Source organism: Miniopterus schreibersii, assembly GCF_964146895.1.
Source record: "Miniopterus schreibersii genome assembly, chromosome: 5".
NCBI classification, from domain to species: Eukaryota; Metazoa; Chordata; class Mammalia; order Chiroptera; family Miniopteridae; genus Miniopterus; species Miniopterus schreibersii.
Genome location: NC_138106.1, coordinates 45921071 through 45944606, shown reverse-complemented (window position 1 = coordinate 45944606; position 23536 = coordinate 45921071). Strand labels below are relative to the sequence as shown.

General features: G+C 36.9%; 1 protein-coding gene across 1 annotated transcript in view; it reads right to left on the bottom strand.

The window, feature by feature from the left end:
- Positions 1-1892: 1892 nt before the first annotated feature.
- Positions 1893-23536, bottom strand: part of OSBPL11 (oxysterol binding protein like 11) — a 71403-nt gene continuing 49759 nt past the window's right edge. Inside the window, exons 8-13 of the mRNA XM_081139241.1 lie at positions 21312-21452; positions 19710-20208; positions 16454-16640; positions 9716-9898; positions 6077-6230; positions 1893-3552 (exon numbers count right to left, since the gene is read on the bottom strand). Coding sequence (XP_080995367.1) covers positions 3487-3552; positions 6077-6230; positions 9716-9898; positions 16454-16640; positions 19710-20208; positions 21312-21452 — 1230 coding nt within the window. The 3' untranslated portion in view covers positions 1893-3486. The remainder of the gene's footprint in view (positions 3553-6076; positions 6231-9715; positions 9899-16453; positions 16641-19709; positions 20209-21311; positions 21453-23536) is intronic.

Genomic DNA, 23536 nt, shown 5'->3' with positions numbered 1-23536 from the left:
TTACTAAGAGCTCTTTTTTCTTTTTTAATTTTTGAGGCTTTATTGATATTTTGTTCATGTTTCATAAAAGCAAGACCATATCATCTGAAGATTTTTCTGGTTATTTCCCCCCATTTCCCAAATTACTTTTTTTAAGTTTCTACTTTCCCTAATTGTTAATCATTTAACTCATGTTGGAAACTTCCCTCAAATGTCTGCTGATCCTTAGCCATTAAAGTGAGATGCAATGCACTCTCTGTATAGTGTGTAGATAGGAAAATGGATGCATGTTTGTTGGTGAGAGGGCGAAGGGTTGGTTATGTTGGAGGGAGTTGCTGCCTTGGCTTTATGCAATTAATGGGGTTATCAGCTGAGATTTTTTGTTGCTGGATCCTCCAAATATATTTCCAGGACTTTTTTCTTTCTCCCAAAAAGGATCTTTTAGTCTGTTGCCTGAAGGTATAAAACCGACTGTCAATATTTTGGGAATGGGATAGGAGAGAGGGCTGGAAGGTCTTACCTTTAAGTATGTAGACTTTCCCTTGTTCCCCATTTTCAGTTTATCAATTCACTTGTGTTACTAAATTGGGAACCTCTCCGGTTTGATCTCTCCAAAGTCTTTTGGAGGGTGGCACAAGAGTTCGTCGCCTGGTTGCTTTACTCACAGCTTCCTTTGAACCAATCCCCTTGTTTTCAACTCATTGCTCAATTCTGCCTACCATGATGCCTTCCTGGGGTTTGGAAAGACCAATAGCCTTGTCCTTGTTAACATCCCATTGCCAGGAATTTAGGTTTTAGTTTCTTCCCTTATCTAAGACCATAAGGATAGGGATAGTATTTGCTACACCAGTGTCTAATGTACCACCCAGCCCCAAAGGACTACTCAACAGATGTTTATTGAATGAGTGCAGGTCTAGCTAAGTGACTTAAGGTAGGCACTATATTTTCTGAGCAATAATGTCTTCAAAGCCCAAATACACGGCCGAACATTCTCTTCCTGTCACTTCTAGTCTTGAACTCTTTTTAAAAAAAATATGTTTTTGTTGATTTTTGAGAGGAAGGGAGACAGAGAAACATCGATTGGCTGCCTCCTGCACACTCCCTACTGGGGATTAAGCCCACAACCCACACACGTGCCCTGACTGGAGTCGAACCGGCAACCTCTAGGTGCAAGAGAAGACACTCAACCAACTGAGCGACACCGGCCAGGGCTAGTCTTGAACTTATTAACATACAATTCTTAGTAGCCAAAAGGAAAGTATACATTTAAAACTTTAGCCCAGCCCTGGCTGTTGTGGCTCAGTTGGTTGGGCACTGTTCCATGCACCAAAGGGTGGTAGGTTCGATTCCCAATCTGGGCACATACCCAGGTTGAGGGTTTGGTATCCCATCGGGGAACGTGCAGAAGGCAGCTGATTAATGTCTCTCTCTCTCTCTGAAGATACAAATATGTAGCAATTGCTACAAAGACTCATTTCCCTGGCCAAATATCAAAAAGTTGTAGCTAAAAAAAAAACAGAAAAAGCTCTAGCTCTTGTCAGGTGGACAAGCTGCAGCTTCTGGAAGCAGACTGTGTCCTTCCTCACTTCTGGGTCCTGCCTCTAGGAGAGGAGTGGGACAAGGGGATGTGGGACAAGGAGATGTCAAGGGAGGGACAAGGTAAAACAATTACCCTAAAGTAGTATTTCACTCCTGTCAGAGTTTAGTCCAATAACATGGGGAGATTTCATTATTACTAAATGTATTGTTTTTCATAAGAATTTTTAAACTCATTAAATTTGCTCCCTTATCTAAGAGATTCCTGAAGATAAGGATTTAAAGAGAAAAATCAATGTCTCTCAAATGAACAGGGCAGTAACTCCACTGCAATATGAAATTCCTATTTCTCTCCATTCATAAAACAGACAAAGGCATCATTGTTCTCTAGTTTTATTATTTTTCAACCTTCTGAACACATGAACTATAACTCAGTTTGAGATTTTTTCAGTGCATTTCACAGCAAAAATGAATAAGGGAATCATTAAAATGGTTGTACATAAACCAATTATTTTCTTATAATTTACAATTTGTTGAAAAAATTGTTTTGCTGTTTTTGCCCTTCAATAAAACACAATTTATCAGAGCACAAAGCTTAAATTTCTAATGATGACGCAACAGATACAGCCACCTACAATGGCTGGTGAATAACAGGTATATTTTACACACACTGATTGGAAGACCACATCAGAAAAAACAGAATAAGGCACCACTCTCGGAAAATTAAGGGAGCTTGCAGTAACAAGTATTGAGCACTGAAAGTAGGTGTTCAATAAATACTTGAATGAATGATGAAAGCTGTAATTAGCACTATCCTTTTAGTTGTCAGAAATTCTTTAACCTCAATAAAATACTTATTTAAAAAAAGATTTGTACCTGAATACAATTTCCTGATATCTCTTAATTTCATGCTCTTTCCTCAGCATTTGAATTTCCTTGAAAAGAAAATAAAGCCATACTGTACACGCTCTCATTCACATATATAACTTCTGAATTACTGACAAATATGAACAGTTGTTTTAAATTTTGAGTAAACAGAGGTAAGATAAAGCATACTTATCCAGAGGGATAACACATAATACTGGAGATTAACCTACAAGTGGAAAAAAGGTAAGGGAAAAAGTAACAGTTTTATTTTTTAATATTTACTATGTTCTTTAATGCCTCAGTTCTTGAGAAAGGCCAAAATCTCATCATATTGACATGAACATATTTAAAAAACTGTCTCTCAAGTGTAATATTTAATAAAACTAGGTACTGAAAAATGTTCTGAAATTTTTCAAGTCAATGTTGTTTCAAGTATATTAAAATGCTCAGAAGAAAAAGTTCTCCATGGTTATAATTTGAATCAATTTATAAATATACTTTTTAAAAGAGAGTTCCGACAGAGGTGGGTAATGGATAAGATCCTCAGACACAGGCGCAGTCTCTGAAGGAACAGAGTGCCTTGTTACTACAACCTGGTTGATTTTTTTAACACTGATTTCAGGCACAACGGCTGAATCCACTTCTGGGTCGTCTTTCCCCTCCTCTTGGTTTGTTCATGGGTAGTGAAGACTTAAGTTACTGACAGAAAGCAAAGCACAGACTCTGAAAGAGACTTCACTTCTCACTATAAAGAAATCAAAGTCATTGAGTTTTCCACTGCTGTGTATATGCTGCCCCCAGGCAAAAATAGAAGATTCAATTTTAGCTTTAGGAGCAGGACTGGATAAAGACAATCATCTAACAAGTCAGGTGAAAGGTTTTCAGATGATATTGCTCACGTCACATGGACAGGTTGATGAGAGGTCCATAGTGCTCCTTCAACACTTTGGTCTCGCTGCAGTTCTGTGGTGCCCTAATAGGTACATTCGTGTTTAGCTAGTTGCAGTCTGCAATCAGGAAGTAGGTCACTCAGTGCAATGACTCCATTCTGGGAGGGTTTAGGTAAACAGAGAAGAATCTCATTTGGTCGAGTCTTAGTGTGTGTCACTCTGCTGGTTGTGTTGTTGGAATTATTTTCCAAAGGGGTTTGTGATAAACCCAGCCATCTCCCTGAAACAAGAAGAATAAATTAAAGAACTATTCCTCTAATATTTTCAGAATCAGTAACCAAAACTAGAAGCAACACCTTAGCTGAAATGGCATTCTATTCTCACATTTAAAAACTAGTTTCTGTAAAGGGAAAAAAAATCTCTGTGGTTAATTTCATAATCAAGCAATGCCTGTGGTTTAGCTAGGATTACGTGAGAAGTTCTGGTCTAGGAGGATCTACTTTGTGCCCCATGAACACTTTATTTTGCACAAGTCATTTGTAGCAATTCTGCCAATTTTGCCAAGATGCTGCAGATTGAGGCTCACCCAGAGTGACAGACAGCAGGTGGAGCATGAATAAATGGTCATGAAGGTACTACCTGTTCTCTCCATCTCAACTAGCTTCTCTATTATCTAAGTGATTTCTAGTTCTTTCTTGACTCTACCCCATTCATTTTCCCTTGTTCCTGTGAATAGAAGGATATTACAAGGAGATAAAGTTAAGAGTCAGAGGCTGAACTAAAGACAACCAAGTGAGAAAAAAAGAGCTGCAGCAAATTCATGATACTAGGGTGGGAGCTTGGCAGAGGTGAAGTCACAGTAGCTATGACTGGAAATCAGTATTTATGGAACTAGGACAAGTCAGTAGGATTTGAGCCTGTACTTAACCCCGACATCTCCTTCAGTTTATTTATATTTTAAAAATATATTTTTATATATTTATCCTACCTTGTTTCAAAAATGATTTAAGGCCACTATTTGGCTCATAGTGACAAGGACTCTCTCCTCTACCAAACTTGAGTCAGGCTCCTTTGAGACTCTCTTCTTGACTACGCCTCATCTTGTCTGCTGAGCCCAGTTTTAGCAAAAAAATTCCTGATAAACCAGTTTATCAAGAATCATCTCATTTTTTATTTTTTTTAAAAAACATATCTCTATTGATTTCAGAGAGAGGAAAGGAGGGGGAGAGAGAGAGATAGACTTAGCACATCTGACTCCAATATAGTCTCCTGTACTATAAAAGCCGTCCTGCTTGCATTTACATACAACTTAAGAAACGTTAAACATTCACTTAAGAGGATACAAGTAATAGATCCTGGTGGACATGGAAAATAAAAGGGAAGAAATGGAAGATCTAATACAATAAAATCAGTGAAAAATAGTCAAGAAAAGAAAGTGGTTATAATTAAACGATACTAGAACCACTATAAGTTCATCTATGCTTTCTCAGGTTACTCTACCCTCCTCTTCTTATAACAACTGAGTCTATTCTTTACTCCTCCATCTAAGATCAACTCCTCATCAGTCTGTAACCAGTCGGTCTGAGAACAATAATGAAAGTACAAAACAAGTAGAAAAGCCCTTGTTACTCATAACAATGTTTATGAAACATCTACTATGTGCATAGCACTCCATTTAGGACCACAGGGGAGACAAAATCAACTTTTCAGTAACATGATTCTTCTTAGCAAAGGGCCATACACAATGATAACAGCTCCAAATTTGTTATGAACTTTGTGGTACCAACCAACTTCAGCTAGTTGCCACCCTCATCAGCCTCACTTATATTCTACAGTGCTTCTCTGGCACACATTATGGTCCAGTTGCACACAGGATGTGACTTGGATGCTCCATGGGCTTATGGAATTAATATATGAAACAAATCTAACCCATCTGCTGTACCCCTGTGCCATGGCACACCATATAGGAAGCTCTGCTTATATCTGACCACCTAAAGGGGCCCAAATCTGAGTCAGCATCTCCAATCTACTGTTCTATCATAGCCATTTTCAACTTTTTTCATCTCATGGCACATATAAACTAATTACTAAAATTCTGCAGCACACCAAAAATATATTTTTTGCCGATCAATTATACAAATAGGTATAACTTTGACTGATTTACAAAAATAATAATAGCAGCAATTATCTACCCTTTTTGCTCCAAAGTGACTTTTTAAACAAGCAGGTGCCTATAATTATATATAAATAGGATTTCTGTACCAAGAATTAACCAATCAGATGAAACTTATTATGCAACATAACCAATAAGATGCAACTCTCTATTATATGACCTATATATTCAAGACAGGGCATTAACATTGAACGGCTACTGTTGTGTTGGCTGTTGTCATTTTACATATATAATATATATATATATATATATGTTTTTATTGATTTCAGAGAGAGGAAAGGAGAGGGAGAGAGAGAGAGAAACATCAATGATGAGAAAGTCACTGATTGGCTGCCTCCTGCATGCCCCATACTGGGGACTGATCCCACAACCTGGGCATGTGTCCTGACAGGGAATCGAAACTTGACCTCCCGGTTCATAGGATGATGCTCAACCACTGAGCCACGCTGGCCAGGCTGGTAAACTATTTTACTCTGACACATTGTGAAAAGCTCATAAAGCAGCTCATGGTTAAGCTGGACTATTTTTAGAAATGGAGATGTGTAAGTGATAACAATTCAAGAAAGCCTAGTAAGCTAAAGTTCTCACTAAGTAGAAAAGGAGTTTCTGTCTGAAGACAGGTAGGACATACCTCTTTAATAAAATATTTGGTTTTCCAGGGTGTGCCTGATTCCATACGATGCCTTTCTTCAGTCCTCTGGCGTTCTTCCAGGGTGCGTTTATGCTCTGTGGCCTTATCAATTTCAGATTCCCTCAGAGAGTCTGTCACATTTCTCCACAATCGTCTGAAATCAGAAAACCACACATTTTACAAACATTCTTCAACAAAGATATTAAATAGAACTGATACCCTCAAAATTAACAGTAATTTCTAAAAATTACATTTCCTAAGTCAGATATATAATTTCATGCTTATGAGTTATAAGAATACCGATACTATGTTGCTGATGTTAATGTCCAAGATGCTGATGTTTCTGCTGCTTCTTTTTAAGTTATAAAACCAAGATTTTTATTTTAAGAAACTTAATACAAAAACAAAAAGAGGAAATTTTTTTTTACTTTTTATTTACTGATTTTAGAGAGAGAGAGAAACATCGATTTGTTGTTCCACTTAATTATGCATTCATTGGTTGATCCAGTGCCCTGGCTGGGGGGTCAAACCTGCAACCTTGACTTATCAGAATGATGCTCTAACCAACTGAGCTACCCAGCCAGGGCCAAGAAAAAAAATTTACTTTTTTTAATACTTTTATCTGTATCTGTATCTGTATTGATTTCAGAGCCAGAGAGAGAGAAACATCAATGATGGAAGAGTCACTGATTGGTTACCTCCTGCACACCCTTACTGGGGATAGAGCACGCAACCCGGGCATGTGCCCTGACTGGAAATTGAAACACAATCTCCTGGATCATAGGTCGATGCTCATCCACTGAGCCACAGTGGCTGGACAAAAGAAAATTTTTTAATAAGAGACACCACTTCTGCTTCTGGACATGACAATTTAACGGGCAACAGATGTACCCTCCTGTCTTTAAACAACTAAGAAACCAGCCAAAATATAATAAAACAATGATTTTTAGATATTGAGCAAAAGACAGCACAGGACAGTGATCCCCAAGAGTAGGGAAGCAACTCCAACACACTGACTAGAGCACAGCATAGGGAGGGGGAAGCTCAAAAAACTCCAAGCAAAATAAACCTGCCAAGCCCTGGCCGGATGGCTTGGTTGGTTGGAGTGTCATCCCATGTACCATGCAGGTTTGATTTCCGGTCAGGGCACATACCTAGGTTGTACCTTTTCACCCAGTTCACCCATTTCACCCACCCCCCAATAGCTCATCTCTGGCACCACCAATCTGTTCTCTGTATCTATCAGCTTGGCACTTTATTCTTTTTTAGATTCCATATATAAGTGAGATCATATGGTATTTGTCTTTCTCATTTCACTTAGCATAATGCCCTCAAGGGCCATCCCTATTGCTGCAAACAGATTTTTCTTTTTTATGGCTCAGTAATATTCCATTGTACAAATACACACCACCTTTTCTTTTTCCATTCATCCATTGAGGAACACTTAGGTTGTTTTCTTATCTTGGCTATTGTACATAATGTTGCAATGAACACGGGGGTGCATATATCTTTCTGAATTAGTGTTTGTTTTTTAATAAATACACAGCAGTGGAATTGTTGGATCATACATGGTAGTTCTGTTCTCATTTTTTTTGCAGAATATCCATACTATTTTCCAAATTGGCTGAACTAATTTATATTCTTAGCAACAATGCCGTGTTTTTCCCTCCTTGGGTTCTATATACAAGATCATACAGTATTTATGTACAATGCATAATGCCCTCAAGATCCATCCATGTTATCACAAATAGCAGGATTTCCTTCCTTCCTTCTTATGTCTGAATACTATTTCCATACATACATACATATATATATATATATATATATATATATATATATATATATATATGAATACACACACACATCAAGTTTTTTCCATTTAAATTTTACTACTTGCAACAAATACTCTCAATTGTTTGAAGTGCCATGTTCACATTATTCACTTATAAGAAAAATCTCATGTTGAAATTAGAACAGCTAGCCCGGCTGGGCGTGGCTCAGCAGTTGAGTGTCAACATAGGATCCAGGCGATCGGGGTTCGATTCCCGGTCAGGGCACATGCCCGGGTTGTGGGCTCAATCAATGACCCTCTCATCATTGATGTTTCTATCTCTCTCTCTCCCTCTCCTTTCCTCTCCCTGAAATCAATAAAGATATACTTTTTAAAAAAAGAAAGAAATTAGAACAGCTATAGTTTGTCAATTATTCTTTTAAGTAAAATTGGTGTTTCATGAAGAGTAACTTGCTTGTAACTCAAACAATTGCACAAGTGCTTTTGCACCACCAAAGCAAGTACCAACAGAGTGAAAAAGGCAAATAACATCTTAACATTATTATGAAAAAAAAAATTAAAATTGGAGATACCCTGAAAAGATCACAAGGATATTTCATTTATTCTTTTAAAAACTGATACAGTAATACTTCCACATGATATAAAAGGTAAGCAGTACAGCCCTAGCCAGTTTAGCTCAGTAGAGCATCAGACCACAGACTGAAGGGTCCTGGTTTGATTCCAGCCAAGGGCATGTACCTCGGTTGCAGGCTCGATCCCCAGCCCTGGTCAGGGCACATGTGGGAGGCAACCAATAGATATGAGTGTCTCTCTCACATCAATATTTCTCTCTCTGACTCTCCTTCAATGGAGAAAGTATCCTCAGGTGAGGATTAAAAAAAAAAATGTAAGCAGTACAAAAGGGCAGTCTGTGAAAAATCTGTCTCTTTCCTATCCAAGATCCCTTTACTCCTTTTCAGAAGTAACTACTGTCAACACATTTTGAAGCTGTACCTTATTAACACATAGAGATTCACTTCACTTACTTTTAAAGGCCTACAATATATACTGCCAAAATACTCCCTAGGAAGGTCGTTCCAGTTTATCTTCTAACCTGCAGTATGAAAATGTCTATCTGCTCACACTTATCCCCCCAAAGGGGTATTATTTTAAAAACTAATTTGTCTTACTGTTTAATTCATTCTTTCTTTGAATTCAAATTACACTGAATATTTTTTCATTTTCTTAATGGGACTTCCCCCCCTATTTTTGTGAGCTATCTCCTTTTCTTTTCTCTTTAATGTTTTCATTCATTTCAGAGAGAGGAAGGGAGAGGGAGAGAGAGACAGGAACATCAATGATGAGAGACAGTCACTGATCGGCTGCCTCCTCCACGCCTCCTGCTGGGGATTGAGCCCAAAACCCCGGCATGTGCCCTGACCGGGAATCAAACTTCAATCTCCTGGATCATAGGTCGATGCTCAACCACTGAGCCACGCCAGCCGGGCTCTTTTTTACCTCTTTATGCCCTCTGTTCATTTTTCTATTGGTGATTATCTGTCTTTTTGTTAACCATGTGCAAGAATTTCTGTGACAAGGACAATAGTAACTCTTTGTGTTAAATGTTAATATTTTGCCCAGTTTAACAATGTTTGATTTTTACCAAAATGTGACTGTGTGTTATAGAATGCCATACATAGCCAGTAAGGAGTTTAAGGGCATCAGATCAGACCAAACCCTTTTAATTTACAGATGAGGAAACTGATTGAAACTGAAGTGTGTTGCCCAAGATCCCAAGTTAGTAAAAAGGCTTAGATTAAGATCAAGAGCTTCTGACTCTTTCCTGGGTGGATATACAGATGACTTACCTGGATTCAAATGGGTCCTGCTTCTCCAGAGGTCTTACTCTTTTCTTCGTCACTGCCAATTTAGTCAAATCCACATTCTTTGTTTCGCCATTGCTATAAGTGAACTCAAGAACACTATTCCATTCCCCTTGCACCCTGCACACCACAGTGTTGGTAATGTTGTGCTTTACTTCACCTGTAACCCTAGAAGAAGGAGGAAAAAAAATATGCTGCAATAAAGTGATATTGTGCTTTTTCTTCAGATTCTGAAACCCAAAAAAGTACTTTGTGAATTCTTTAAATTAGTTATACAGCTCACTTCAATTCGTCGATGCCAAAGTCAGACTCTGTAAATCCATGTTAGCTTCCTAGTAATTTTTTCAAATAACATCTACGTTAATCTTTAAAAAAACACTGGGAATCAAAGTAGAGGCTTAATTACCACAAATAATCACAGGGTGTGATCTTTAAAATGCTTGCTACAAACAAAACTATTATATAAAACTAAATAGGAATAAGAAAAATATTAAAATTTATTTTTTATCACAGTTGAAAAATGTTATAATACTACAATCTATTTAACTTTCAAAAAACTAGCCCTATTTATTTAAAAGTTTAGAGTCCCTATTTTGAAGTTCTGGCTGTATCAATTCTGTATAAAATCACATAAGCCTAATTTTAAATTAAATACAAAAACCAGACAAATGAATAAGAGGTAGAAAAATAGAGAAGATACATTAAAATTTTTAAAATTCTCTTGACAAAATAGAAAGAGCACTAGTATACAAAAATCGTAATCAACATAGAACTCGGAACTCAAACACTACTGTGTTGAACATTTAATGAAAAGTTAGTTATCTTGCTGGTCTATCAACAGACAGGATGCAGCTCAAATGAAGGCTGGAATAGGAACAGGTCTAATTATTATTATTATTATTATTTTAAATATGTCTTTATTGATTTCAGAGAGAAGAAAGGAGAGGGAGAGATAGAAACATCAATGATGAGAGAGTTATTAATCTGCTTCCTCCTGCACGCCCTCTACTGAGGATCGAGCCCAAAACTTGGGCATGTGCCTTGACCGAGAATCAAAGCCCAATCTCCTAGATCTTAGGTTGATGCTCAACCGCTGAGCCACGCTGGCTGGGCAGTTAATTATTTTTAATGAAGTACTTTATGTTCACTGAAGGACACAAATAACAACAGGGGTCAGATTAGATAGACATTCAGAACTCAGAGAATAGTAGGTAGTTTAGGGTCTAATCAGTGTGCCAGAAATTATGGTTTATCTGGATTCACAAGGGAATCCAAAAGACCAAAGCCCAAAGGTGACAGCTCAAGACTTCTAAGTGGCACTTTTCAGGTACAAGCCAAGGCCTGGGCATCAGAACAACATAGTTGAATTTAGGGAGTCCATAGTTTTTAATAAGGAGAAGTCAATGATCTACAAACTCAGAGCTCAAGGCACAGGCATAGGAGACAATACGCAAATGATCAAGGAACCAGATTTTAAAGATCAAGATGTGTACAGGTTTGGGATCCAAGAGTAAACCAAACATTCAAAATCAAAAGTTAGGTATAACTGTAGCTCAAAGGACACAGCACTATGACTCTAAGTCAGCTGATTACAGCAGGGCTGGGAACTCTGGGTTATACATCTGAACATAAATAATTGCACTACTAAGGGTTTTTGCCTGACTGAATGTGTCTTGTGATATTCATGTTTCCTTTCTGATCCCACTTGCCAACATTGTTCCCTTCCTTGAAAATTTATCTCTAACCAAACAGGACATGAGGCGATGACACTGAACACTTATCTCTTCCCTTCTCCATCCACACATACCCAGAACTATATTCTGAGAACTGAGGAACGATAATCCATTTCTTACTTGATCTCTCTTTTACTACCACAGCACAACCTCCCAAGTTATCATTATCTCCTTCAGAAGCCTTTCCACTTCATGCATGCTGGGTTACATGGGGTCCTTGCTGCTCAGTGCAGCTCCACAGCAAGAGTAGCATGAAGAGAACTGGGGAAGGGAACATGAACCACACATATAAAGCCAGACCATAAGGAACTTGCAAAAGGAGCACAAGGAGGAAGAAGGGCCTCACCTCACTTTGCTTATCACAATTCTTCATAACAGTTCAATATAGGGTTGGCAAAATTCTTTTGTAAAGGACCAGAAACAAAATATCTTAAGATTTGCTGGCCAGACTGTCTCTGTCACACTTATTTCTGTCACTGTAGCAGGAAAGCAATCCTAGATAACAAGTAAATGACTATCTAAATATCTAAAGAATGTAGACTTAGATCTGGTATCAGTCAATGGCACAGAATATTTTGCCCTTAAGACACTTACCAAAGAGCTAAATCTTAAGTTGTCATCCTACTCATCTCCTTAAAGTGAGAATAACTGATAATTGATGAGGCATTTGCTCTCTCACTTTCTAAAAACTTGACATCAAGTTTGGCTTTTTAGATTGTCTAGACCCTACTCCAAATATAGCTATCTGGAGTACCCGAATCACTGTCTGTATTAACTTGGCTTCATATAAAGCTTCTAGTGACTGAAAGTTAAGACTTCAGCTCTGGGTTTTATTGATGTATATATAAGAAATACTCACATGAAGGGTAACTACATTTTATGCAGACTACTAAAGAAGGCACTATTATGTTATTCAGTGCCACTACATAAGGATACCTGCAACAAACCCCTTTAGAATTTAATATGAAGAAAATAGTTCATCTCTCCTGAAAAAGTGATACGCTTCCTTTATCAGACAATGAGAAGTATGTTGAGCATCATGTTTCTTTTTTTACTTTAACAGAAGAGTCGGAATTAACTTTTATTTTCAGGTATAGTAATTACCTAATCCCAGCTTCACTGTATTATTATCCTTTGCCATCATTATGACTATTATGATAACAGACTTTATTTTCAACTATTATATATGAATTTTTCCTAAAAGCCTTACAAACGCTTTCCAAAGATAGGGTCCTGGATTCCAATACTAGACTAAAAGCTTCTAGAAGGCAGAAGTAGTCTTTTTCCCTTCTCTGTATCTCCACTATGCAGAAAAGTATGTCATTTAGCAGATAGGTAATATAATCTTTTTCTTTTTAATGTCTTTATTAATTTCAGAGAGGAAGGGAGAGGGAGAGAGAGAAACATCAATGAAAAGAGTCACTGATCGGCTGCCTCCTGCATGCTCCCTGCTGGGGATCAAGCCCGCAACCCGGGCATGTGCCCTGCCTGGGAATCGAACCACGATCTCCTGGATCCTAGGTCGATGCTCAATTGCTGAGCCACGCCCGGCCGGGCAGTTAACATAATCTTAATGACATTATACCACTATATATATATATATATGTATACATCATCCCAAAGTGTGTGGAAAATGGGGTCATGAGATGGAAAAGAGCGAGAGGAATAGTTAAGTCAGTTTGAGTGGCTGCATCAGATAGTTGTGGAAAATGAGGGAGTCAGGGAAGACGAGTAGAAGATAATATATTTATACCAAATGCAGAGAGTAGATAATGTGTCTGTTTTGATTGCAGATAGCAGTGGAGGAAAAAATAGGATATGTCTGAGGAGGGAGGCATGGCCATTAATAAAGGCATGAAAGAAGGTCTTAGCTATAATATTCTGTAAAATCAAAGAAGAAAACATGTAAAATAGGAAAGTCTGTTTCTAAAATGAATGTTTTAAATGAGAAATTAGGTGAAATCATTGGTCACGGAGGAGATCAGAATGGAAAAAAGAGGTCAGCCAAAAGTACCTCTCAAGAGTTATGGAAAAAGTGTGTATGTGAATGCAAAGGAGATAGAGAGACTATGTTAGGGAAAAGTGTTATATTTCCAAGTAACAAAAAGATCCAATGACTGTGGCCTCGTGGACAGGTAAAGAGTATGAAGGAAGAAAATAAGTTAATTGAAGTAAGAAATTCCAAGAAATAAGATGGTAAATATTGACTGATCACTAACAAAAATGAGGATGTCTATCTGAAAGTACTATGAAACTTTATTATTTTTTAAATATGCCTTTATTGATTCCAGAGAGGGGAAATGAGAGGGGGAGGGAGGGACAGAAATATCAATGATGAGTGAGTCACTGATGGGCTGCTTCCTGCACAACCCCCACTGGTGACCGAGCCCTGACCAGGAATCCAACTGCAATCTCCTGGATCATAGGTCGATGCTCAACCGCTGAGCCATGCCAGCCAGGCAATTATTACGAATATTTAAAAAGTCAAAATATAAAAACCAGGTATCAAAAGCCAGTAAGGCTTTCGGAATGCTTGCTTTTGGATGTTCCCTCTTAGAAACCTGGCTGCCAAGATGGGAGAAGCTCTAGTTATATGGAAAAGCGACATGTAGGCCCTTTGCTGACCACCTCAGCTGAGCTCCTGGTCAACAGCGAGATCTACTGCTTTCCATGTGAGTGGCTACAATGGGTATCCAACTAGGTCAAGCCCTTAGTTTGAAGCCCCAATCACAATCCAGCTACAATCACCTGAAAGATGCCACATGAGAATCATTTAGCTGAGCCTAATGAGGTCACAGAATTATAACAGATAATAAGGAACTGTTGTTTTAAACACTATGTTTTAGAGAGGTTTATTACCAGCAGTAGATAACCAGGACATCATCCAAAGTTATCTTAGATGCCTCCTCTAAACCCGGTCAGTTATTTCTTGAAGTCTGTCAATTCTGAATCTGTAACTGGTCTCCCAATTTCTACTCTTCCTTCACCACCTCCTTGCCCCTAACCCAATCTTTGCCTGCCAAAAGACTGATCTTTTTTAAAATACAGATTTAAAATATATCACTTCCAGGTACAACACTGCTTAAATTGTATTCTTGTCAAAAATATATAACCTTAATTAAAAAACAAACAAACACTCAGACAAACCCAAATTGAGAGGAATTCTATAAAATTGGCCTGTAATCTTAAAAAATGTCCATCATAAGTAACAAAGAAAGGCTGAGGAATGTTGCAGACTAAAAGAGAGTAAAGGAGCACAAGAGTAAAATGTAATGCACAACCCTGCATCAGGAGGAAAACACTCCAATAACTGGGACAACTGACAAAACTTTAGTATGAATTATACATGAGATAATAGTATTACATCAGTGTTAAGTTTCCTGAATTTGACAACTGAACAATCAGTTATCAGACACATTTCAAAGGGATTTATGTGCCTACTAAATGTTGGTCTAGTGACTTCTAAAGTGCCTTCTAATTTTAAGGTTTGACTCCTGTGATTACTATAATGAGACTAAGTAGAAGCACATATAACAAAGTGTGAACCATATTAATACCTTCTCTAAGGGTAAAAGGTGACTATTCTGACAATGTCAAGTGATTCTGTTTGGGTGATCTATATTGTTTTACTTCTCTGCTTCAGGGTTTTGAAATCCATATTTTTAAAGGCCCATTCAATGCCTGGGAGCCAATAAATCTTTCTTTCCACTTCTAAGACTGCTGAGTAGTTGAATGAAGAAGTAAAATATCTATACATACCTAAAAGTCTCATACAGGACTGGAGGGAGCGCATTTTGGTATAACCACTTTAAAAAAACTGGCAGTATCTCATAAAGTTCAACTTCATACCCTACGACCCACTTCTACATATCTACCTCACAAATTCATACATACATTCACCAAACACTGACCTAGCAGCACTATTTATAATAGCCCAATATTGGAAACTGCTAAGATGCTCATCAACATTAGAATGAATAAATGAACTGCAGCAGTCATACAATGGAAAACAGTCAGCAAGGAGAATAAACTACAACTTTACATGGATGAATCTCAAAAGCATAATGTTGAGCAAAATAAGTCAGGTATGAAAGAGCACACAGTATATGATTTCATTTATATAGATTTCAAAAATAGGCAAAACTCATCTACAGTGTTAGGAATCAGATACTGGCTACCTTAAGTGGGAAGGATGTAAGTGGTTAACCTCAGAGTGTGTGTGTATGCGTGTGTGTGTGCTTGTAAATGTAACAGGGCATGAGGAAGGCCTCCGATGCCAGTAATGTTCCATGTCTACATCAAAGTATTCAAATTTTCACAAAGTCCAATCGACTGGCATACATTTGTATGTGTGTTATTCTTCAATAAAAACTCTGTAGAAAAAGAAAACTATCCCTACTTCAGGGAACAGATGTCAAAAGCTTAAGCAAAGAGTCAATGTTCTTTTGTGGATCCTATTAGAAAGCTTGTCCTCATGTAGTTTGGGTGATCTGGATAGTGCTGAAGAGACCAACAAGCCAAGAAAGAACTGGCCAATTCCTAGATGGAATTAAAACAAAGCCACAATTCAATATTGGTGCTTAAAGTCTTGGCTTCCTTCATTGTACTTCTTGAACTATTTCTAATGGCTAGATGTATTTGGACACTAACCTGTAGCAACAGCTGCCTCCATGGAGATCTGGATCCAAGTCTGAATCCCTTTTAAAGGCAGAAATTGGGCCAGAGCATGCATATTCATTTTGGGAATTCTATTCTACATCTTGTTAACTATTTAACCGGGAAATTTTTACAAGAGTAGACAGATCTGTCACTATTTTTAAAACCAAGTCATGATTTCCAGAATGCCTTGAAAGATAAAATATATTAAAAAATAAACATGAATAAAAATTCAACCCCATTTCACATTTTAAAAAGCAGAAAAACAATAAGGAGTTGTAATAAAAGATCAGACTGATAGATTAAGAGCCAGGTATCATTAAAATGTTCTTACCGGTGCAGTTTGCCACCATAAAATGGCTTAGTATGAAAAGTGATGCTGGCCGAATACCCAGTTTTTGCACAGTTGACACTGACTTTGCCACCCAGTTCTACCCACGGAACAGTTAAAATTGACCGAGCATATGCACAAGGTAGAGAAAACGTGTACTCTTCTCCATGCTCCAATAGACTAAGGATACCTGAATATAAAAACATGAAGGTTATTAATATCTTAAAAAGACATGAAAAATGAAAAATCCATATTTTTTTTCCTGTCTTGTAAATAAACATAATTTTGCTTAATTTTCATTTAGCTTTGGGTGAAATTGGCTTCATTTGCAATTGTATTTGACACCAATTCCTGCTAATAGTGAATCAAGGTTACTTCCGCTCTGACCTTACTATTTCTGTGGGGTTCACAAAACCAGAAAATGTTACAGTGGAAACAGTACAAGAGTTCCCTCTAATGATCCTAAAAATAAAATAAAACCTTAAGTCAGAGTTTAACGCATGCCATACTGCATTGTTAAGATCTGATCATTACTAATTACTCAAAGTAATTATTACTAACAACTATTTCAGCAGTTTGGGAATAAATTTAATGTTATAGAGTTATTGACCTTAATCTCAGTTGGTACGATGAAAAGTGTTCTTTACTCTATTTTATGTATATTAAGGGGGAAAATGTAATTTTATGACAAAACTATGTTTGCCAAAATTCTGTTCATCAAAATTCTGTTTGCCAAATTCTGAAATATTTATGGCAAAGTTACAAGAGATACAAGTGGTAGTTTTCAAATAAATATTATTCTAATGGGATTTGTTACATACTAAGTGGTGCTATATTGAAGACAGTTTTAAAAAACATAAAAATGGAATTATATTAATGATTAATCTATACTAAATAATTAAGAGACTCTAAGGAGACTTGAACTCTATTACTAACCTTAGCTTATTACCTAGTTACCATTAAAACAAATACTGAACTGTTTATGTACCACTGATCTGAACTGTTCCAGTATCCCTCTCTTAATGAATGCTCAGTAAGCACTCTGTTCTTAATATTCACAAATATGGGCAAAAGCTATAATAAATATTTTAACATAGTTAATTTTTAGAATAAGCAAATAGATAAACTGAGATTCTATATAGTCTACTTTACATGTAGCAACACCAACTATTTTGTTTGTATTGACCCTTGGTAGTCTTCACAAAGGGCAACAATAAATCAAGAATTATTAACAACAACAAAAAATTATTGAGCCATTACCTAGGAGACATGGTTCTGGCTATATTTATATATAATGGGAGATGTCAGAAGACATATAGATAATTTACTTGGGTATACTTCAAGTGTTTAATAATACCTTGATTAATTAGAACTTGGAAAAGATATACTTTTATTACTTTTCTAAAAATATATGATCTTATAAACTGGATTTGTAATCTGTGACTTCTAAGAATACATTTAATATAAGTAGCATACACTACTGAATTTAGGATCTGAAGAAATATACAACCAGTTTCAAATATATGTGATAATACACTAGTAAAAACAACTGAGATTCAAAGAATTCTAAACTCTTATTTATCTAATAATTAAACAGTTTTCCTCAACTATTAAATAAAAAACACGGCTGCAAATAGGAGCAAAATGAATTGTCATAAGTCCATTCCATGATTTAATTTACTTTCTTTTGAGGGTAACCAATAAGAATTTAATTTCTAAAAGGCAATTTATGAATATATAATTAGGACTTAACAAAAATTAACTATTATATACCTCCTCCATGATTAATTCATGGTTATTAATGCTTTTCCTAATTTCTTGAGGTATTTCCTTTCTTGGAGTGGGAGAGGCTATCATTACCAGATTCCTTCTGTTATATGAGCTGATAAGAGTAACTGTCCTCGGGGACAGTGTGCCAAAGAATAAGGTTCTATGCCTCCTTCTGGCTATGCCTTTCTTAACCTGTATGACCCAAGACACATCCCATCACCTAGACTTCAGTATTTTCATCTATAAAATAAATAAATTGATTTATGAAGAGCTCAGGGCTAATGTTAAAAACTTGTATCTGAAGGTGGCAAACTTTATTTTTAAACTAATAAAATATTTTCTAATGTTATAAAACTTTTTTTTTTAACTTTTGATTAATTCAAAACATTACCTTGAAATTGGTAAGACTCATATCACAACAGATGTTAAAAATACTGTAGGGAAAATTGAAAAGGGGGATAAAATATTTTCTTCACAGCAACAATAACATAATCTCAAAATGTTAGAGTCATAGGCTTAATTATGTCACGCTTGCACTGTTAAGTTTACATTCAGAACAAATTATTCTATGCACGATAGTGTTCCTTTAACATTAAAATGGTAGTCTTTTTCTGCCATTATACAGGGTGGGGCCAAAGTAGGTTTACAATTGTGAGTATGCAAAAGAGTTTATTTTTGTAGTATTATTATTATATTATTTTCCATACAAACAGCTGTAAACCTACTTTTGTCCTGCCCTGTATTTGCATTAACTCTGCAATGATTTCTATCGAGGTTTTTTCTTTTTCTTTTGGTTAATCAAAATTCTTTTGAGAGTGTATTCTTGGATAAAAAAACACTGTTTTCCTTAAATTATTTTTCATAATCTTTTGCTGAAGTAGAATTAAAGTTTGGCAATGTATTTTTAAATAGTCTATGAATATCTCCTTACAAATATGAATATATTTACAATAAATATAAACTATGTAGATTTACCTGCAAGATATTTGAGTGCTTTTTATAATGATGAAAACATGTTTTTAAGTATTATCAGTGACATGGGAAAATTAATATTTAGTGCAAAAAAAAAAAAAGCAGGACAGAAAACTATATGGAGAGAATTACTCCTAATTTTATAAAACCAAAATAAAAGTATGAACATATACACACAGAAAAAATACAAAACATTAGCTAAATTTATCCATCTCTGGATGGAAGGATTAGAGATGCTTTTATTTTATCCTTGATACTCTTCTAAGTTTTCCAAATTTTCTACAATGAAAATATTTTATATTTAAGATCAGGAAAAAATCATGTAAAAAGAGAATTTGTATTTTCCCATAGATGCATTCCGTCATCCCACCAACACTGTGGAACATACTAGGAACTAGAGGAGAGGGGAAAAGTAGTACACATAACATTTCAAATTTATAATTAATATTTATCTAGATTCCCAAATTTTAAGATTATAATTTGATATTAAAAATTAGAGAACAATTTTTCTACTTACCTTCTCCAACCATAGTCACGCCTATCGACATGCCTAAGAATTTGCTCTTAGTCCAGACATGCGCATTTACACACATCTTCCTCTCTGCACATTCTGCATAAAATCCTGATACTGGAGGATGATGGGAAACCTGCTCAGCAACAAATCTGACTGTGTAACAGTCTGGTCCCACCTGGCTCAAAGTCTCCTCTGATAGAGGAGCATGATTTGTGACTGCCTGAGTGGAGGAGTTGCTAGTAACACTGCATGCTACCTCACTTTTTGGCACCTTCCAGGAACAGTGAAATGTTTCTCCAATGATAGGATTGTATGGTTTCTTAGCAATGGCGCCCTTACGGCCTTCATGAAATGAGGTAAGGTAGTACTCAACAAAACGAATCATTCTGTCCTCAGGTGTGGCTCCATTAGTGATGGCTATAAATAGGTCGGGATGAGACATAAAGTCTGCATACATTTCCAGCAAGGAACGTTTCTCTAGGATAAATGTAGGAAGCACCACCTGAAACAATAACAACAAAATAAAGAGAGAAATTTTAATCCAACATAGACAACTATTCTTATGTCTCAGAAAACATTTCAGCCTAGATGGGTATTAAAAACAAAGTCACAAAAGAAAAGTACTTGGTCTCATTAAAAAATTAGCATCGGTTGCCTTAGCCGGTTTGGCTGAGTGGTTAGAGTGTCGACCCTCAGACTGAAGGGCCCTGCATGTGATTCTGGCCAAGGGAATGTACCTTGGTTGCAGGCTGAATCCCCAGTGTGTGGGAGGCAACCAATCAATGTCTTTCTCACATTGATGTTTCTCTCTCTCTCTCTCTCTCTCTTCCTCCCTTCCTCTCTCTCTGAAAAGGAATGGAAAAATATCTTGGCTGAGGATTAAAAAAATAAATAAATAAGTAAGCATATGTTTTACCAACTACATAAATAAAATTTAAATGATTTCTTAAAAAGCATGCTTAAAAGGAAACAAAAACCTTCCCAAATAGAGATATTTGAAGTATACATTGTTGGTGATTTGATATACACATATATTGTGAAAGGATTCCCACCAGCTAGTTAATTCTCACATAGTCTGAAACCTGGCCCTTGGGCCAAATGTGGCATCCTGCTTTTTTAAATAAAGTTTTGTTGAAACATGGCCGTGCCCAATCCAACATATTTATCTATGGCTACTTTCATACCACAAAGGGAGAGTTGAGTAGTTCCAAAGATACCTATGCCCACATAGCCAAAACATATTTACTTTCTGGTAAATCTGTTATGGATAATATCCAAAATGTACTATCCAACATGGGAAGTAAGAGTTAAGTAGAAATATTAATGCCTTTCATGGTTTTGTGGGATTACACATCCTTTTCTTTAGATTTTACAGTTCTCTCTACCAATGGACTCCTTTAATTTTGTACAGAATAAGAAGACTATAGGTCTTCATCAGCTATGCAACTTCCTGCTGGCATTTTTTTAAAAATAAGAAATGCTGATCAAGAGACTAAGAAACCAACTCATAAAGACTAAAAGGCCCTGACAACATTAATGATTAAAGGTATAGCAGCTACAGTCCTGACCCAATGATCTTCACAGGCAGTTTATTCCATTACTTACTCTTGTTAAATCCATGCCCAGCTTGAGCTGCGACAAGAGATGTAAGATAACACTGCGTTGCTCTTCCACAGCTCCCAGGTCATCCTCCTTATTGTCACAAGTATCCTCCACCTCATCATCTGCATTTATTTCTTCAGGTTCCTGATGCAAAACAAGTCTATTGTTACAAATGCTTATTAATATCCATTAAGAAAAATGTATAAACATCAGACTTGAAGGCATTTATATTGGGCCTAAATGAATCTGAGAACAGGCAAAAACTTTCTAAAAATGTAACTTCCATCACCTGGTCATGGAATAGATTCCCTTCAATGAATCCATTATCACTGACGCTGAACTTTTTTAGGTTTTGCCATATATATCATATAAAAATACATATATTTTGTAAAAGTAGGAATTTTCAAAAAGAGTGACAAATGTCACTTCTGAATCTCAGGCTTTGTAGGTTTCTCACCACCGCCTGGGAAGACCACCGCTATCTATAATTTAAGTTTAAATATTTTGAGACAAGTATCTGTCCTATTTTTAGCTAAAACTATAAAAGTACAATTTAAAAGTGACTATGCATATCAAATTTAACTACCGTAATCTATATTACTCATTCATTCTTGGAGTTGTCAGGACCTGTGGTTGAAGAGGATTCTAGGTGCAGGTATGGAAACGCTGCAGTTTCTCATGCCATCTTTTTTTTTAAATTGATCTTAGAAGGAGAGAGGAAGAGGGAGAGGGAAGAGGGAGGGAGGGAGGGAGGGAGGGAGGGAGGGAGGGAGGGAGGGAGGGAGGGAGGGAGGGAGGGAGGGAGGGAGGGAAACATCAATCAGTTGCCTTTCTTATGCACCCCAACCAGGGATCAAACCCACAACCTAGTTATGTGCTTTGACCTGGAATCAAACCTGCCACCTTTTGGGGTACCGGGCAACGCTCCAAGCAACTGAGCCACACCAGCCAGGGCCCTCATGCCATCTAATGCCACAAGAAGTTCTTTGCCCAGCTCTTCAATCAATCAACCAATCAGTCAGTCAGTCAGTCAGTCAATCAATCAAAAACCCCTTGGAAAACTGCAAGTTTACTTTCATCTCAATAAGGTCTGAGCTTGAAATAATTGGTTAAGAGAAACTTAATTTCTATTTCTATTTAAACAACAAATAACTGTTTCAAATGCCAAGATTCTGAAGAACCTTATCAGGTGTCGCTTTCTATGTTTACCTGGGGCAATGTCCCCTCTCTCTCACAGTACCTCTTCTTACTACCTCTATGCAAGACAGCTCCATGTACATATACTGTCTTTGGTACTGCATTAGATTTTAAGTTATGAGGATTTAAAAAAGGAAATAATTTTCCTTTTTATTTTATTTTTTAAATATATCTGTATTGATTTCAGAGAGGACGGGAGAGAGAGAGAGAGAGAGTTGAAACATCAAGGATGAGAGAGTCATTCATCAGCTGCCTCCTGCACGCCCCTCACTGGGGATCGAGCCCGCAACCCGGGCCTGTGCCCTGACTGAGAATCGAACCGCGATCTCCTGGATCCTAGGTCGATGTTCAACCGCTGAGCCACGCCCAGCTGGGCAATAATTTTCCTTTTTAAAGATGTCTCTGCCTTTGATTTTCTCTTCCCATAACCAAATCCTATCAAACAAGAAGCCAATCTGTTCTATGTAGCTAGGCAAAGGAAACCAATCCTAATCAGGCACAACATCAAGAACTTAATGCTCTCTCAAAATACAACGAAATATGAAACACAGTGACAGAGTTAAAGGATAATGGGTTTCTGGCCAGCTTTCTGCCTTTTTCTCCCTTTCCCTCTCCCCTCTACCAAGGAAATCTGTATGTACTCAAATTCTGACAAATCCACTAATGGTCTAGTTCATTTCCTACAGACACTATTGTTTATATAAATCAGAATCACTTCTGTTTTTATGACCTTGAGGAGAAACTCCAAAGACTTTCTCACTTCCCCCTTTCAATGACTAGGAAGTGTAAGGAAGTATTTCCTGTTTACTATCCTGAATCAGTTGCACAATATAGTTTAAGTAAACTTGTCAATGTTTACTCATCATCAAATGGGAAAAGTTGATCATCCCCCTCTCTATGTATGGATACCAAATATAATAATTACTCATTTGAGAAATGTTGGAAAAAAACCCCAACCTAACAGGTCTTAATTAAATAATGTTCTCTAACCCTCTGAATAGGTACCACCACACTGGGGTCATAAACTAGGA